Here is an 18,754-nt window from a genome sequence, read left to right as displayed (position 1 = left end):
AAGAAAATTCCACAACTTTTAATGACTCTACTAGTGTGTTGTGCAGGGAAATCAACAATAAAATCAAAACAGAAAACCAATCCCATTTTAGTGGATTGCTGCTGTGTACACAGGGGCTTGATATCACAGAAAATGTCTGGGAAAATATACAACAGTATGAGCCAGAAAAACCCGCAAAGCTAACATAGTTCTGTCGGGAGAAATGGGCCAAAATTACAGCAAACTACTGTGGAGATATTCTGGAGAGAAAACATTGACCATCAAGTCATGCCATTTAAAAAGCTAATTTAACAAATACTGAGTGTCTGTAAGGTTCTCTTGATTCAGAAATGTAGCTAATCCTAATGTATTAGATCTAATGTCAGACTGCAAGAAAAGAAAGGATACATCTGATGTCTAAAATACAGTATGTGGTAGTAAAGGGGGGCTGCGAAAAATAAAACAGCTATGAAATGAAACTTCTAAGCAGCAGGAGATGAGTCTGCTTCTTTTTTTTATCAAATCAGTAGCAACTAAATAATAAAACCGTATACAACAATAAACATTGATTTTATGTTGTCCTGCTTTCTTTCTGCAAGGAGGAATCAGTTATATCTGTTATAAGCACATTAGGCATCTGATTGGCCAAAATGTTCCTGACGTTTTTCCTCCATCAATTCATTTTAAATAATTATTTAGAAATACTTTATTGATCCCAAAGGAAAATAAACCTTGTAATAACTCAGGGTTTTTTTATGAGTTGCTGCACATGCCAATAGCTGTACTTTAGGCAGGAAGGATCTTCTGAAGGTCAGAATGAACTGTTCATGTATTTAAAAATATAGTCGAATGTAATATTTTGCTATGTTTCAGCAATTGCAAAATGCAATGAACCTCTAAAAAGAATTTGGTCATTTAATAATGCATAAATGTAAAACATTTAAAAGTCAAGCTCAGCCCAATATATTCCCAAATTGATATGGAGCACTAAAATAGATTTGTGATCCATATTATATAAATGTAATACTTTGTTAGGCAAAAATGATCAAAACTGCTAAGTACAGTAATCCAACCAGCAGCAAATCGGCTCTGCAGAGATGATCAATTGTGGAACAAGAGTAGGTATAACCTGTCCAGCCATGCCAGCAGGCTCTTGGCAGCGGTGATGAGGTCAACCACAGAGGTCAGCAGATCATTGGGGAGACGCCGTGAGCTCCTGCTTTCCAACTGGCTGCTCCGCCGGCGGCTGGAGATGAAGTTCTGTAGGTTCTTGGCTGAAGCTCCAAGCTTGTGAGCCAGAGTTCTGACGCTCTCCGTCTCCAGACCAGAATTCTAGAGATTAAGATAAATGAACATGAAGGTGAGGGAGCACTCCTCAAAAAAAAAAAAATAAAAAAATTCTGCTTTGATTTCTTATTCCCAGTTATGCTATTAATGTTTAATCTAAAAAATGTGATCAACATCATTATTCTGAATGACTAGAAGAGGGTGAGTCATGTAAGAGTGCAGTTCAGCAGGTCAAAACACGTATGACGACAATGATGAGGATGGCATTTGTAATTTCCAGCTTTAGTTTTCTGAAAACCTGCTGTGCTAACCCTTGTAACCTGCTGGATGGAAACGACACAACATATTTGTTCATTTAGAAATCCATTAATGGTGCAGAAAATGGTTCCCTCTGTTTGGTATTTAGGCAGGGCCTCTCAGGAGTTAGGGCAAGACAGCAGCCTTTTCTTTTAGCTTTACTGACACTTGGGAAATGTAAAGAATTGATGCAGGACACAAACAATCTATTGCCAGCCAATTGTTACTCTCTGCACTGAAGCAGAGTGGAACAAATTAAATCGACGGCTTTCAAAGGTGCCTAATAGGAGTCAGTAACAGCAGTGCACCACAGAGACACTCACCAGAGCACAGAGAAGGTCGACTGCCTCCAGGATGAGTTCCTGGTGTCCGATCCGAGACACTCCAAGCTCCTCCAGTTCGGCATGGCTGATCCTCAGCAGTCGCTCTCCTGTCACACCTGCCCGCTCAAAAACGCCCACGTATTGCTGCAAACAGTCATCCAGACCTGGAATATAAACACATGCAGAGCTGTCAACATTTGTCACTTAAAATTACTCTTTTGTTGGAGATATAAATAAGAACACAGCAGTCTTGCAAATCAGCAGCACATATTAATAGAGGAAGCTGTAAATAGTCCCCTGGAGTTAATAGATTCAATGATGTGCTTTAAGCATTTATGACCAGAAAAAAACATTAAACAAAAATAAATGTTTTTTTTTTGTCCATTAACAACAAAAAGCAGGAGTACAAATGTGACATACTGAAACATTTGTGTTACAGCAAGAAGGTTTTAGAGATTGGAACTTCTCCCCTTTGCTTACGAGTGACATGATCTTGGCGCTTATCTCTGGCTTGATTACTTTTTTCATTCATCTATCTACCTCTGCCCAGTTCCCATTATCTTTCATCTGATCCGCCTGTTTCGAACCTATATTCAACCAGCCTTTAACCAGTCATCAGTGCCAGATTGTTCGAGCCTTTGGTGAGAGTTCTCTAATGTACCTTAGTGTTTCTGATTGCCTGATCCTGATCCTGATCCTGATCCTCCAATTCTGCCCCTGGACCTCTGAGCCTGCCTGTTCCGATTCTGATCTAGTCCTGACTTAGGACTCCTGCTTGATTTCTGCCTGCCTGTTTATCAAACCTGGAAGTCTTCCCCAAGTCCGTTCTAGATTTCCCTTCAGTACCTTTTCGGACAATTGATCTCTTTGTACTGATTACTGATTGCCTTCCTTTGTCTGTTTAATTCTGTTCTCTTGCCCGTTTCCTGACCTCCGTGAAACCAGCGTCTGGGACTCTCTGAGCAGTGCCCGTCATCTCCCATTGGCAGCCTACAAGCTCATCCTCTGGGCTCGGGCCGAACTGTAAGACCAGGTTAGTAACTCACACGTTTATTATCATCCTCCACCAGAAAGACGTTTTCACTAAACTGTGTTCTCCTCCTGCAGAGGTTCAAGCCTTAGAGACTGTTCTCTGCAGTTTCTGTCTTAAATAAACATTATGTTGCATCTAACTGACTTTCCGCCTTGAATACTGGGTCCTTTGTTCTGGGCCTGACAATGAGGGTTGTTTCTGGGTATCTCTGCTCCCTCCCATTGTCCAGAAACATTATAATTACATTTCTTTGGGTCTGAAAGCTGCCCGTAGGTACTAAACAATGGTGTGTGGGCCTCCCCGGTTGTCCGGTATGCCAATGGGCCCATGCTCTGTCCAGGTTGCACTCGTTGTCCCCTGTGACTTTGACCGAGCGGAGGGTATAGAAAGCAATAAATAAAAAATAATACTGTAGTTCTTTTATAAGACAAAGAGAAATGATTAGCTTAAGTCACTGCAGGGGTGTCATCTTTCACTTTCACTCCACGATGTGCTAATTTTGCAATCAATGCACCACACCCAGCCCAAAGTAGCAACATATGGCTGCACTTCAGACTTCCTCATCAGATTCTGCTACCATGCTTTCACTGGTGGTTTCCCTCATAAAGCTATGCCTGCAGGGAGGACAGATTTTCTCTGCACAGGAAAAGGCAGTTAAACTGCTGCTTGTTTCTGTTTGTTCTTCCTAATACAACATCTGCTGCGTCATGTTTTTCCCAATGCTTTTTCTATGGTTGCAGTTTTGTATATTGCCTTGCTCTGTTAATATTACAGTAGAACATCAAAGGCATCGTATCAAAAGGCTAAAAAAGCCATTTCAGCATAACATCATGTTGGAGGTGGTAGTTACAAGGGTATAAAAAATATCTATATTATTGAAAGCCATTTGTAACTAGAAGTGTTTTTACTGTAAATTATTCTACAGCAGTGCTTCGGCTCTCCCACAGGGTTCCAACACAAGCTTCATGTTAACACACCATACTTTGTTTTTCTGCCGTTCATCATTTTGGCCAAACAGATTCTTCACAAAACAGCACAACCTAAATCAGATAGGATGGAGGACAACTGTAAAGACAGATTTTCAGGATTTCCTACTAGTTTAAAATCAGATATAGGAGTAAACTTTAACATTGATATGCTCCACCCGTCTTCTCATCGACTTCCACCAAGCACACTGTCTTTGCTGAAGAAAAGCATCCCCCCAGCATGATGCTGTCATGTTTATTGTCTTTGAGCTTTTCAATTTATAATGTTGGTATTCTTGTGAGACTAATATCATGAATAAAAGAGATGGTAAATAGTGACATTATAAGACTTCCTCAGACCTCTGAAGTTTGCATTTACCATGCACCGCTTAGAGAAAATTCATCAGCAGATTAAGGTATTTCAAAGTTGATGTATCTTAGTAGAAATCAAGCAATTTTTTTCAGCAAGATTTGTTTTAAATGTAGAGTGCATTTATGTCCAAATATTGCTGTCCACTTTTATGAAAGAAACAAACAAATAAATAAAGATTTGATAAGTTCAAATAGGCCGGTCCGTCTGTCATTGGGTCCCAGGCTATAAAAAATGAAAAAATAACTGATAACTGATTTATTTTCTGAGTCTGAATGTGTTCTCCTCATTACACCCGTCTAATCCTCAGTGGTTAAATATGTCAGCCATGACAGGTGGTACCTCCTGCTTTAAAAGCCCCAATTTAAACTCCATTGCTAGCAAAAACAAGTAATGAGCAAGTGTCTTTAGAAAGTTTATTTTGGAAGAAGAGTTGGTCCAGTGAAGGGACAGAAGAGGATTCTGCTACAGATTGGTCCATGGAAATATCCGGGGTGTGAAAAAATATTCGGAGCCTCTGCTCTAAAGGACCCAACGCTGAACCTGAAGCAGGAATCAGGATGCCAGGACTAAAAGGAGAAATTAAGGAGCAATCAGGCTGTTCATGACTTCCTTTATTCTGCTGGATTATATAACATTTATGAGCATGTGTGGGATGATAATTGGCCTACCAGAGCATGAGCATCCAAGTATCCGTGTGCATGCATTGTTTAGGTGTTTGTGCCTGTGTCTGGTCAGACACTGTTTTGCTGAGTCAAAGGAAAGCAGATCAAGACAGAGCAGCTCAGCTGCAGCCCCTGGCTCCCAAAACAATGAACGCATCCAGCATTCAACAGCTCAACAAACAGGCAACAGAAAACACACACACACACATCTCTCTGAGGACGAAGCATTGATTTCCCTCGCTTCAAGCCCCAGCTTTATAACACAGTCATCTATCATAACCACACTAACAAAGATCGGGATGAAAGAAAGGAAGAAGAAGAAAGGATGAGGACAGGAAAAGGGAAAAGCTCCGAAGCCAGCTGCTAAATTGCTTTCAACCCTTTCACATACACACAGATTTCTTTGCTCATCAGCGACAAGCAAACAGACCTTTTTTCTGCCTCGGCTCCTTCCCTAAGCTGTCACCAAATTCTGAAGTCTAAATGAAGCGTTCGTTCCCAGAATGGCCCATATCGAGTTAGGAAGGGTAAAAAATAAACAGCTTCAGACTGCAATCCATCATAACTTTGAAATATACTGAACCCCTTTAAAAATATAAAGAAATGCAATATAGATTCTGTAGCATTAAAATAAAGGGTATTAATACAACTTAAAAATTAGGACATTACCAACTGAAACTTATCTCAATGTGGAAAAAAGAAACCCCATGATCTAGATCGCCAAACACTCCCAAGCTGGTAAGCTTTAATGATTAGTCATTGCACTTTTTTCGAGTATGTACATTTAATCTTTACTTAATTCCAGTATTAGTTGGGTTTAAAGTTGGAGCTGTCACAAAAATAATTAATGCAAAAGAGAAAGAACATTATTTGTAACACCAACTACTACTAGTTATGACACCTAGTAGTAGCTGTTATTATTATCATAATGTATAATATCAAACTATAATGATGATAATCCCTGAATCCAATATTTGCTAGAGCCATGCATAAAAATGAACATATTTGAGTAAACTTATCCGGTAAGAAAAATTGATGTGTAAAGTGAGAGGTAGAATAAATTAATGATGGTGGTTTAGCCCAAATTAAGTAGTTATTAAAGAGTTAAAACACTGACATTTTCACATTTACAAATATCAATCTTGCCCTTTAAGTTGATTACTACAAGAGTATCTTCACACAAAAAAAATCAATCAGACAGCTGCAGCTGTTCCAAAATGCTCCTGCTGTTGTTCTCACCAGAAAACTAGAGAACATCACTCTGGTTTTAAAGTCCCCTATACTGGCTACCTGTGGTTCCAATAATTGACTTTTAAAAAATGTTAATTGAATTGTAAATCTATGAACAGTTCAGCACCACAAGACTTACTATATAGTCATATGAACCTTACTCAGACCCACTCAGGTCTTCTGTTTCCAGTCTACTTTGTTTTTCCAGAACCGGAACCAAACATGGAGAAGCAGCTTTCAGTTGTTTGCAACTTTAATCTCAATCTAACTCCAACAAACACTAGAAAAAATATGAAACACTAAATTCTTTTAAATCAAGGCTGAAGACCCATCTGTTTAGAGTTTCCTTAGAGAAGTAGTCTCCGAACAAATCCAGGTGAAAAGCTGCTCTAAACAAAATATATTATTACACATTGACCATCCTTCTACGATTACCATGTGTATCTGGTTAAATGTTTGTCATTAATTTGTATGATGATGTTTTGATAATCTGTTGTGTGCTTGATTGATGTTTTAACTTATTTTACTGCACATTTGTTCTGATGTTTGTATGGTGTAAAGCACTTTATTGCCTTTTAATACTTACACTTTTAAATGTATTAAATATGGGGCACTTTTGGCTTTCCATACCTGCTCCATTTTCAAGTGATCCTCACTACTGACTTTTGGAAGTGGGACATCTTTAAATTTGACCACAAAATATTACAGTCAAAATATTTCTTAAGCAGTTGAGGCTCTGTGGTAGACTGTCTCTTCATTCATCCCCATGCACCTGCTTGGTCGAAGCAGTGGATGCATCTGGTATCAGTCATTTAGACAGCTCCTATTGGAGAGGTCCTAATTATACGCTAATCTAGCAAAAATAAACAACAAATCTCTGGCAAATACTGGTGACACTAGCAGTTATTTTAAACGGCTGATGATATTTATCTAATTACTCCAACTCTGTAAAATAAAATAAAAACACTATGAAAGGCACAAAAACTAACATCTTGGATTTCTTTTAAGCTCAGAGGTTGGACTAAACATTAGCTTGATTTACAGATTTAAGCTCAGCTAAGAGGTGAAACTTGGTATACACTTAAACACCTTAAAGACTGGACACTGCAAGAACACTACTGGACTCTGTAATCCATGGTACCAAAGCACAGCATTGAGCGAAGCAGTGCTTTGATCAAAGCACTGTGTGGAGCCAAGCACAGTGCATGGGAGCTCGCACACACGCTGCAGTCAACGTTCAACTGTGATTAACTTTGTGGCAGACTTGCAAGCAATGGAAATGGTTTCATCAGGCATGTGACCAGAGAGCAAAATGCGGGAGAAGCTAGACAAATATATATATTCATCATATAGATTCTATATCACTGTCCAATTCTACTCAGTAAACTCTAAAACTGCTCCATACTGAGCCACAAATACATCTGGAAACAGCTGCTCTGAAAACTGATCAAATGCCACCTTGGATCTTGCAGTTTCTTTTCTCCTAGCTATCAGGACAGTCACAAGAGACTGCAAATCCAACCAGCACCACGCTGAAAAGACCGCACACTAGAGGGCAGTCCCTCTAGTGTGCACTGCCTCTAGAGGGCAGGGCGGTACTGTGCTGAACCCAATGGTAAGTACACCCCAAAATACATCTTCTCTGAAAAGCCTATAACTCTCTTGCTTTCTATTTATAAGTTGAACCCAAAGCAGTGGCCATTGTACAGTAGGTGCTGTACGAATAGTGCTGGCAATAAGGGAGGGTCTAGGAAAAAGTAATTTCGCAAAGGGACCTCTGAACATTGTTATCTGGTCATTGGGATCTATGTGGATTCCAACAATCCTTTGGTGATAGGACCTTTAGGCACAGCCCACCTCATGGATTTGAACAAAAATACATTCATTCTTCACATGTACTCTTTGTGGCACATCCAAACGTACACAACTTCCTATGTTTTGGGTTTTAGAAAGGAAAGCTTCAGCTTCAACATGCCATGCTTCATCTATACATCAATTGCATAACAATTGGGTTACGACGCGCAGAAGACTAAATACTGTTCTGCAAAAAATTTAAATATCAACAAGTCATTTTTTTTTTTGTAAATATATGCATTTGTTCTAGAATTTAGGAGATAAGTGAGACACTTTGGAACAAGACAATATACATTTAAAATAAGAAAAAACTAGTGCATTGTCTTAATTCAAGTGCATAGTATCTAATTTTCTTATTCGAAGAGTAAAAATACTCTCTTTGCTTTCCTACTCTGGTCCAGAATGAAAACCCCATAAAAGGTAAAGAGCTAGGATTTATGATTCCATGTATTCAGATCAAGGGATGGGTATGGGTTTCAATAAAAAAAAAAAAACTGTTGGCTTGAGTCATTTTCTTTTGGCTTAAATCACTAGCTGTTTGTTTAAATCTCTTTCTGGGTCTGACCTGCTAACTGTGAGGCTGTGTTTCAGGTTAAAGCATTCTTCTGCCTGACTTTATAGTGACAGGGTTTAACCCTGGTGAAAACTCATCAGCTTTCCAAGCTAAGGCAACATTAAGTGCTACCTGCTCCTGGCAAAATCAGCTTCACAGATAGCAACTCTACAAAACCCCATTAAAGAAATCTGAACTATCTGAAACTTTTACCCTTGCATGGCTCTAACAATTGAGATGGTTTCCGGCCATCCAGTTAGGGTTTGGGAATTTTTTATACTGTAGTCTTGTTTTTGCTCTGATAAGAGATTGGTCCCTTTCTCCCAAAACAATTGAACTTGTGATGTGATGACTCTTAAAAGCGGCAGAGTCTTAGCAGAAGTGAAAGAAGTGTAGCTGATTAAAACAATTCCGGCTCTCACAGGCAGATTGTTACTCGTGCTGAAAGAGGCAGAGGGAGGTACAGAAGCAGAAGAGGAGAGATGTACTGTGTGGCGAAAGTTCACCGATAATCAGCATCGCTTATCGCTGGCAGTGAGGGAGAGCGTGAATGCCCTGAATACTGATGAGTCAAATTCTAAGTGGCATCAGCAAGCACACACGCCCACACAGTATGCAACACTCAAAAAGTGAAGCACTCCCATACGGTAGGTATATGTACATGCAAAATAGTGTCTTTATATCCTCAGTTTAAACACAACCTTTATCAGCTTATTAAACCATCTTCATTAAGTTCTTTCTTCAAACCTTAATTTTTTAAAAACCATTTTAGCCGCAGCTGCCAACTCAAGCAATTCACACTTTCGTCTTCCTTTTACAGCACTCATGCATATTCCTACACAGTGCAAAACAAATTTATAAGTTATGACATTACAGGATAAAGAATGGATATTCATTGCAAAAACACAGCAGCAGCACAATGAACAATAGTACTGTGAAACAACAGCCAGATTTACCAGAAAACAGGAAGAAAATACAAAAGAAATCACATATTAATGTTTGAATAAATAAATATTTTTGCATTTTGCAAAGAATATAATACCTCTTGCATCGCTGTGTTTTTGTTAAGTTTTTTTTCTTGCATCAGAAGAAAATGACAGGCATGACAGCTTTGCAAAAACTAATGCAAAAAAAAAATATTAAAATGATTATTACACTTATTTGCATTTTTTCTTCCAAATACTTCATGCGAGTACTGTGTTGCACTAGTTGTTTATTATATATAGGAAGCTCAATATTATCACGGATGGCATCTACATTGTAAACAACCATTATGCAAACCTAACAGCACTTTACAGGTATACATTTATATTAGTGTCACCATTAGCTGCTATGTGGCTTAAAAGCAAAGAGAGGATTAAAGTGCAAAAAAACAAAATATATAAATAGCAATATATAAAATACAAAAAATAAAAGTCTGCCTCTTTGCACAGTTTACAGTAAAAATAATTAGTTTTTAAAATGCATCTTAGCAGTTTGTTTTGTGATGGCAGTATGTTGTATTGTGTGTCAAATGTATAGCTGCTTATTGGTGAGACCAAAAGATAAGTTAGCAAGTCATTTTGCTACAAAGACTGACTGTGCAGTAGAGACTGACACGGGAGTGGATTTTCACTCCTGTCCCGTCCCACTCCCACGGGAAAAAAATGTGTCCCATCCCGATCCCGGGCCAGAGTAGCAATCTAAATCCTGTCCCGTCCCACTCCTGGTGAAATTGCTCCCACTCCCATTCAGAATGACTCCCGCTCCTGCACCACTCCCATTCTTGTTGTTTTTGAGCGCGGGTGAAAAACTCAGAGCGGAAGCACTGTTGGTTTTTGGGTCGTGTAGTTTTTTTGACTCGCATTATAGTGTAGGCTTCAAGGAAAAAAACTACAAAATGGCGGCACCAGTACTGGATTTTTTTCTTTCTATTTTATTTATTTTTTTGGCATCGATCCTAGTTTTTTTTAGTTACTATTGGTTTGCTCCCGCTCCCGTCTGCTACCGTTAATGTTTAATCCTGTACCGTCCCAATCACCTGATCGTTACTAATACTGACTCCCATCCCACGGGAATCCCACGGGAACCCCGTGACCCGTGGGATTCCCGAAAAAATGTCAGTCTCTTCTGTGCAGTACATAAAAGCATGCATTGTGAAAGTAAAAAGGCAAGGAGTTATTTTTATCATTCACCAAAAACAGGAGAACACAACATTCATGCAACATGCATGAATGATAGCTAGAGCAGGTAGTTAACAGCCAGATCATACAGTCATTCACATAGGTTGTGTCTATGTATAAATATAAACAGATAGAAAACTGTTTTCTTGAATCAACTACTGGAACATTATTTCTAATTCTATCAAATTAAGAGGAAAATATTTGACTTTGCAAAGCAAAGCTTTATAAAAAAGAGTTTTCTAGAGTATACAGACACAGTTATTTGAGGGGATGGGAGTGTTACCATGGGATCAATAGTAATACCAGTCAGAACTGGATCAGAATGATCCATTAAGATTCTGATAAAATTTTACATGGACACATCATACATCTTTTAAAGTCCTCCATGAGGTGCCGTTGTGTCAAATCTCCAGATAGTACTCTTTTACAAGATTATAGTGTTTTAGGGATTACTGTAAAATGTTATGGATTATTTTAAAGTTGACATTTTTTGTTTATTCTGAAGTTACCTAAAACCAAATGTTTTTTTATTTTCTCCCCTGGAATATGTGAATAAATTCTGTGCCTGTCCAGTATTTCAAACCTTTTAACAATATATTTTTACTTTTGTATGAATACAATTAGAATTCACTACATAAAATAAAATAAAAAAAAGTGTTATGAAAGGCACTATAAAATAAATAAATAAATAACTGCCTACTAGAATAAAAGTTATGTTTTAGGGTTTTATTTTTTTTGCAAAAAAAAGAAACCACTGTAAAAAGCCATTATAAAATTATGCAAACTCCATATTTGCCACTTAACAGACTGATAAATACTCACTATTTTTTTTTTCAAGTATAAGGTAATTTTGTGGTCTGTAGTCTCATCTTTTTTATATTAGTTATGGAAGATTTATCTTTTCTGCAACATACTGCTATAAAGATGCAATTAATGACTAGTGGTCAGTCACTTAAATAGTTCCTTGTTATTAATGGCTGCTAGTTTTATGTGTTGTTTTTCATTTAGCTGCATTTCAGACATTTCACTAGTTAAATGAGCTACTGTTTGCATGTGCCCCCTCAAAGCTGCAGAGAGATTTAGCTCATTACAAGAACTCCCACTGTAACAAAATACGGGCATCTTTACACCCATTTTTTTTTCTATAAATTGAGAGAAAATCATTGTAGATGTCTGCGTGGGTTTCTTGTGTAATGAACCAGTGCACTTATATGCTTCTACCTGTATTTCAATAAGTTCATTTGTGCGAGAGATTGAAATCATGTGTGTCCTTGTGTTGGATGGTTGGAAAAAGCGTGATTCATAGCTGACTCACATACTTAACTCCCACAGTAGTACACTTTTCACAACAGCAGGCGAGCCAAACTCCCACTAACACCCTCTTTTTCTCGGTCATACGTGCGGCTAATAAAATCAGATTTTGCACTCACTCCTGAGATGTTCACGAATCCGGTAAAAGAGCCCAGCCCTTCCATTTGGTTTGTGTGTCATCTGGTCTACGCGTTGGTAAGCTTCAGGATCAACAGATGTTAGACTAGCAGCTCTATCTGCCTCTGATAGTCATACAGGAAGGATGTTCGTGAAAAAGCGACTCTGTCCAATTAAATCCATTTTATTTTCAAAAAAACTTTGTTAGCGTTAAACACATTTAGGAAAATATCTATTTTTTCCCCCCATCGTATGTCTGAATATTGCATTTTTATGGGATCACCGTAGGAAAAAACTGTTTTTTTCTTAAAAATCTTATGAAAATTTCCCTTCTTGCCTGATGAAATGATAAGTCTTCTGATTTTTTTATCTTATTTTTTCAAATTCACTAAATACATCCTTCCAGTCTGTATGTAAAATAAAAATCTTTTACAGATGAATTCATTACTTTTGCAGGAGATAGTTTATAAATAAAATTCTTCCCCTCTGTTACTCAAAACATTAGATACATCAAATATATTAGATGTTTCTCATTTGTTTTATAGTAATTATTATCCACAGTCTATACAACAACATCATATATTTTATTTCATTATTATTATTTTTCATTGTTGAAATGCCTGTTCTTGCAAATGTCTTTTCACTAATATATAAAACATGGATACACTTCACCCATCGAATTTCCGAAAATTGGAGAGTTATTTTCCAAAGATAATTATAGGCCAGCAGTGTCAGATGTGATTTTCAAATTATCACCGTTGAGTCTCTGAAAGGTTTATTATTATCCACCGTGGAGGTAATGTTTTTGGTTGTGATGAATATTTGGTCAGAAAGATTACAGAAAAAAGTCATCTGTGTTTTAGGCAAACTTAAAGCCCATTTTGGCATTGATTAGGGATTTCTTCATTGGATGTCTCATCATTTTCAGATTGGGAAGGGCTTTTCAAAGTCAAAGACATGCCTCCCCTAGGGATGCTAGAGCTGTAGAAGAACTAACTAAAGACCTTTATCCAGCTTAAGCTACAGTCTGTGGAGACTGAGTTCCCCGGCCTCAACAAAAACTAACAGTTAATAATATTAAACATCCCTTTCACATCTACATATCTGTTTAAAATGTAACAAGCAGAGTAAACTAGATCCTGCACTGCAAAAACGTTCTGAAAATTAGTAAAAATGTCTTTAAACAAGTGTATTTACCTTAAATTTGAGTAGGAAAATAAGATGATCTGCCAATGGAATGAGCATTTTTACCCTTAAAATAAGATAAATTAGATATTATGCGCTTGAAGTAAGAGACTATAGTCTTTTTTTCTTATTTTAAATCTAAATTGTCTTATTCCATTGGCAAAGAGTCTTACTTACCTGCTCAATTCAAGAAGAAATGCACTCGTTTTAAGAAAAATTTACTTACTTAGATTTACATTTTTTGCAGTGTGTTTAAAAGTGTAAACAATTTGTTTGACCATAAAGAACAGGTTTATCTGTGCATTCTCTGAGAACAGGTTCACATAAATTATTAAAATCTGTAGGAACATTAAGGACAAGCTTCTCAGCTGAACTTAAAGCAGATTCTATTCTTAGCAATAATAGTATTTAAATAATAATACTATTTTTTTACTGTATCCGTATTTTCAGGTGAGGGTATATTAGAATATGGCAGAAAGTAGCCCCTAGGTCCTGTTCCTTGCTCCTTTTCCTTCACTTTTCACAGGTTGAAAAGTGAGAAAGGAAGGGTAGGAAAGGAACTCTGGACTGCTGTGCTGAATTTGGACAGCCTTTAGCTTTCCAAATGACATCAAGGTGTGGAAACATACAGGAATTCTACTTGTCAAAGTGGGACTACAGCCTTTTAAAAAAAAAAACTACAAAAAAACGCAAGTTAAAAAGATGTACAAAGTGCTGAAAATTTCCAGTACATGGAAGAAATGATTTATTCCTGTTAAATTCCCTGCGTTTCCTTTATGTCCTGTCATGCACAGGATTGCAAGACTCTGAGTAGCTTTAAAGGAACGAAAATTTTTAAAGTGACGTTGATAAACAATGTCAATCTTTAAGCAAAGCACAAGCTAACTTCTCTGATTTTGTTTACTGCATCAGCAACCAAAAGATTAAAACATTTAAGCTAAATATAATCCATCACCACATGCAAATTTGCTTTAATGCAAATATTCACTTCAGATTTCTGTAAATTAAACTGAAATACGCTAAACCTATTTGCATGAATCTATCTTATGTATTCATTTAGGTCTTTCAGTAAACTGTCTCCCAGTGGAGACATAATTAAACAAAAACAAACAGCTACTGATGTGAACTCAATCCATATCTATCAAAACTTCATCCTAAATTTCTAAGATTTATTTAGGAAATCCAGTAATCCTTAATGCTGTAATCACTTGGTTTGATTTCTCTTATGGCAAACAGTGTCATCAAACACTCTCAAGTCTTTTTAGCTGCTGATTTTCAAGTCTGGCGGCGACATTTGTCCAAATGGAAATGAGGTGAAACTCTGCCCGGATCACAGCGTGAACAGATGACAGAGGAGAAAAATTCCTGGCATTCCCATCAGAGCGCTCACGTTACTGTTAAAGAGCCACGCTTGTGTATCGATGCACAGAGTCAACAATGTGGCAACCTTTTGGCCCATGTGTGGACTGTACATCTTACTGTACACACACTCACACGTAGAAAAATACGGTGTATCGCATAACCCATAATGTCGCCACTGACGCATCTCAGAACCAGCATGAACTGAATACCAAACTGAGGCGAGCCACGTGTCTAAGCTGGTTTATGTGTGTGTGCGTGTTGGTACAAATAACCAAGGACTCGGGTGGAGCCTTCTGTTCAGAGCCGGTGTGTGAGTCTGTCAGCTGTTGAGCACAGACGGTCCGAGACCGACAAGCCACCACCCATCCAGACACATGTAAGCACATGCCACATGAGCATGAACAACAAAGATCCCCCCACGCCCCGTAAACAACACTTCATCACCACCTGCATTTTATTGCTGCATTTGAAGTAACAGACCCTCTGACCTGCTTTTTATGCATGGAGATATGATGAATAACAAGTGCTTGATGGTATCATTCATTTGTCACAGATTTTATAGAGAGTGGGTCATGTTTTGCTATCTGCGCCTGATGAATCGAAAGGCGACGACGTCTCTTTGGTAAAATCAGGAGGGAAAAAAAACAGTTACTGTCCTGAAGAGCTGGAAGAAATTATTCAACACTAGGGCTGCAGCTAACGATTATTTAGCAAATCGATTAATCTTTTAATGATTTTTTCGATAAATAATCAGATAGCCAAAGGTTCTTTAAGGAAGATTTTTTTTAAATTAAACCAAGTGAAAATAAAACTTGAGGAGTTCTGGATAGAGCATATTGACTGACCAAAACATTTTTTTTTATCTTAAAGGTTTAGTCGAGGATGCTCTTTTTTAGGGTGGATCATAAAAATAAGTGTTTGTCCTAATTGTCAATCATTCTGGTGATATGTTTACATAATGAAGTCCTACGTGCTCGTCCCCATTTTCACTCACATGGTGAGTCTGACATAGTGGAAATCTTCTTCAGGAAAATAAGATTGTATGAGCGATGCAAACACTAACTTTTAAACAGAGTGTGCATTAGGAGAAATGGATTCTCTCGCACGCATTTAATGCTACGTTCACACCGGACGCAGCAAGAGCAGCAAAATCGCGTCTGCTGCTTCATTTTTGCTGCTTGTACCAGTTAGTTCTGACATGCGGCTGAAGCAGCTTTGCTGCTCTGGCTGTGCGGGGCAAAAGTGTGTCTGACGCGAGTTGGGCGGAGCTACTCTATCCTTTCTCTGCCTTGCAGCTATATTTGCTGTGATCAGTGGGAATAAAGTAGTTTTAATATGTTTTTAAGTGAGAAAATACACCTGAAAACTTAATAAATGCAGTCAGTTCATCCAGATTACAATCCTGCCTTCCAATGTTATTTCTGTCGGAGCCGCTCAGACCCCCCACATGCCAGCAGTGCGCCAACAGTAGGAATCCCTTCATCAGCAGCCTCTGGCCGGGGCGCCTCCTCGCGGTTCACCGCGGCAGCTGGTAGGTGTTTTTCATCTAAATAATCCGATCTGCAAACTATCTCCTGCAAATAATTGATTACTAAATTAGTTGACGATTATTTCAGTAATCGATTAATCACGATTAATCCAATTAATTGTTTCAGCCCCATTTAACACATAATAATTCCTAAATGTAAGGTGTGCATTTGTTTTTGGCCTCATTTACTCCGATGCCCTGAAAGAAAATCCACCATGATCGGTCACCTAAACAGCATATAGAGCCCATCTGTCTTTAAATCTAACTCAGAAAAATGCAGCTATTCTGTGAAGCCTGAAAACGTCTGTAAGAGAACTTTGTAAACAAACAGCATCATGAGGATCAAGGAAGACAACAGGAATTTTAGAATTAAGGTAAAGAAGTGTTAGGTCATTTAACATGATCCCCAGCTTTGAGCTTCCCGTGAGGTTCTGATACTTAAGCCATCTGGAAATACAACGGAAATCTAACTAAACTGAAAGGCTAGGCAAGGAGGTTACTAGTCATTTTTTCTTTAAATAAGTGCATTCGTTCTTGAATTGAGGAGGTAACTGAGACACTTTGCCAATGGAACAAGACAATTTACGTTTAAAATAAGAAAGACACAACTGCATTGTCTTATTTCAAGTGCATATTATCTAACTATCTTATTTAAAGAGTCAAAATACTCACTCAGAAATGTTTACTTATTTCTAGATTATTTTTGCAGTGCCAAGATCCACATCTCAGGTAGAAAAATCTGTCCAACAGGACAACTATTATTCATGGACTTTAGAAATCTGGCTTTTAGTGACAGGTTTAGAGCCTTTGCTTTAAGGAAATCATTAGATGTTGCATTTACTGTTTCCCACTGACCACATAGGCAACACAGCACGCATATATAATAATGTGCTAGACGGGAGGAAGATGCTATAAGTGGGACTTCTTTGCCCTGAACACGTCCTCGCCTTGGTGGACAAATTGTTATTAGAAGGACCGTACTGTGGGGAAGTTTTACGCTAACAGGGGCAAGGAAACTGGTCCTAGTTGATGGAAAGTCTTGTGGATCTTTATAAAGAGTAATCCTAAGATTTGAGAGTGAGGTGGAGGTTCACCCTCCAGCAGGGAAACCACCTTGAACATACAACAAAAACTATAATTATATAGTATAGGATTTTGCACTGGCCTAATCAGCCCAAACCTATATCAAATGAAAAATTCGTGATTTGAAAACTAATGCTACAGATGCTCTTCTTGTAATCTGGTTCATCTTGAGTTGTTCTCATGAGCTCATACCAGAACAGAATTTAAGTCTAGATGTGCAAAGCTGATGAATGCATTCCCTTAAAAACCTGGGGCTGTAATTAGAGAGAAAAAAATCTTTCCAGAAAGTATTGAGTCTGGGGGGTAGAGGCAACTTTCTAGATTTTGCTGAAAAAGAGGGGAAAGCATAAACTCTCAATGCATCGCAGGTCTTTGCATTCATCTGAGGTTTATACAAAATTACGTGGTTTGAGAAATACAAACACTTCTTAAGAAGTTATGAATTACTAGATTTTAGAAGTATTAGTGGTACTTGAAGATGAAACAACTAGCATTTCAATAATACAAACAGTAATTAAAAGCAAACAAGCCTTGCAAGTGATGATGCTCTAAATTAGGAGACTTTAAACAACAAAGCTTAAAATTGATTTTAGAAGTGCCAGAGGAATCTAAAATTAACATTTAATAAAGTTTAACAGCCCTAAATGGGCCTCTGGTTGTCCTAAATGCTAGTACTAACTGGACTGGACAGTATATCAAGTCATAAATGACCTTCACATGTTTTTCTTTATAAGCCAAACTGAACATATATCACTCGCCTAATGGAACTGGGCTCTATATCATCGCCTTGACAGTAAAAGGTTGGCAGCTGATTTGAGCTTAGATAATAAATGTGATGAATGTATTAGTCCTTAGAGTTGGCAGGGGCCTTGGGATGCCTGGATGCATGTGGAGCAAAAATGAGTTTCTACCAACATGCGTAATGTGTTGGAATAATTCATGAATATTATGGTTAAGATAAATGAACAGTAGAGCCAAAATGCCGAAGCTAAGGGGAAACTTGTTTTAAAAGGACTGAGATTGAAACAAAATGATTTCGAACAAATTAAGAAATACCCAGATCTAACAATCTTTCACGTATTTGCACACTTAACTGCATTACTTTAGAATATAGATGTTAAAAAATAAGTTGCCCTTCCACATTAACGTCCTTTTTTGAATTGAAAAGTCTACTCCAATGTTCAGTGAGGCCTGAGGGTACAGACCTAATCAGCTTGGCTGCTGAATTATTCATGCATTAATCTCTCATCTGATCACTGCCAGGTATAACAATCCCTCATAAACAAAAACTCAACAATATTATTGCATAATGAATGTATTTTTGGCACATCTTTCAGTCTGAGGACATTTATGAATAACGTATTTGAATGCTGCGGTTGGGTTAAAGGCTAAGCTTCGTGCTGCTTTGTTAGTACTTGATGATTGCATTCATGGGCTGCATTGCAGTAAA

General features: G+C 37.8%; 1 protein-coding gene across 1 annotated transcript in view; it reads right to left on the bottom strand.

Moving 5' to 3' along the window:
- cnksr2a (connector enhancer of kinase suppressor of Ras 2a) overlaps positions 1–18,754 on the bottom strand; it is a 94,640-nt gene that overhangs the window by 67,623 nt on the left and 8,263 nt on the right. The window contains exons 2-3 of the mRNA XM_038291111.1: positions 1,887–2,050; positions 1,109–1,311 (exon numbers count right to left, since the gene is read on the bottom strand). Coding sequence (XP_038147039.1) covers positions 1,109–1,311; positions 1,887–2,050 — 367 coding nt within the window. The remainder of the gene's footprint in view (positions 1–1,108; positions 1,312–1,886; positions 2,051–18,754) is intronic.

This window comes from Cyprinodon tularosa, unplaced genomic scaffold (genome assembly GCF_016077235.1).
Source record: "Cyprinodon tularosa strain WSP-4 unplaced genomic scaffold, ASM1607723v1 ctg294, whole genome shotgun sequence".
In the NCBI taxonomy this organism is placed as follows: Eukaryota; Metazoa; Chordata; class Actinopteri; order Cyprinodontiformes; family Cyprinodontidae; genus Cyprinodon; species Cyprinodon tularosa.
The sequence above is the reverse complement of the archived record's forward strand: the minus strand, read 5'-3'. Positions and strand labels throughout refer to the sequence as shown.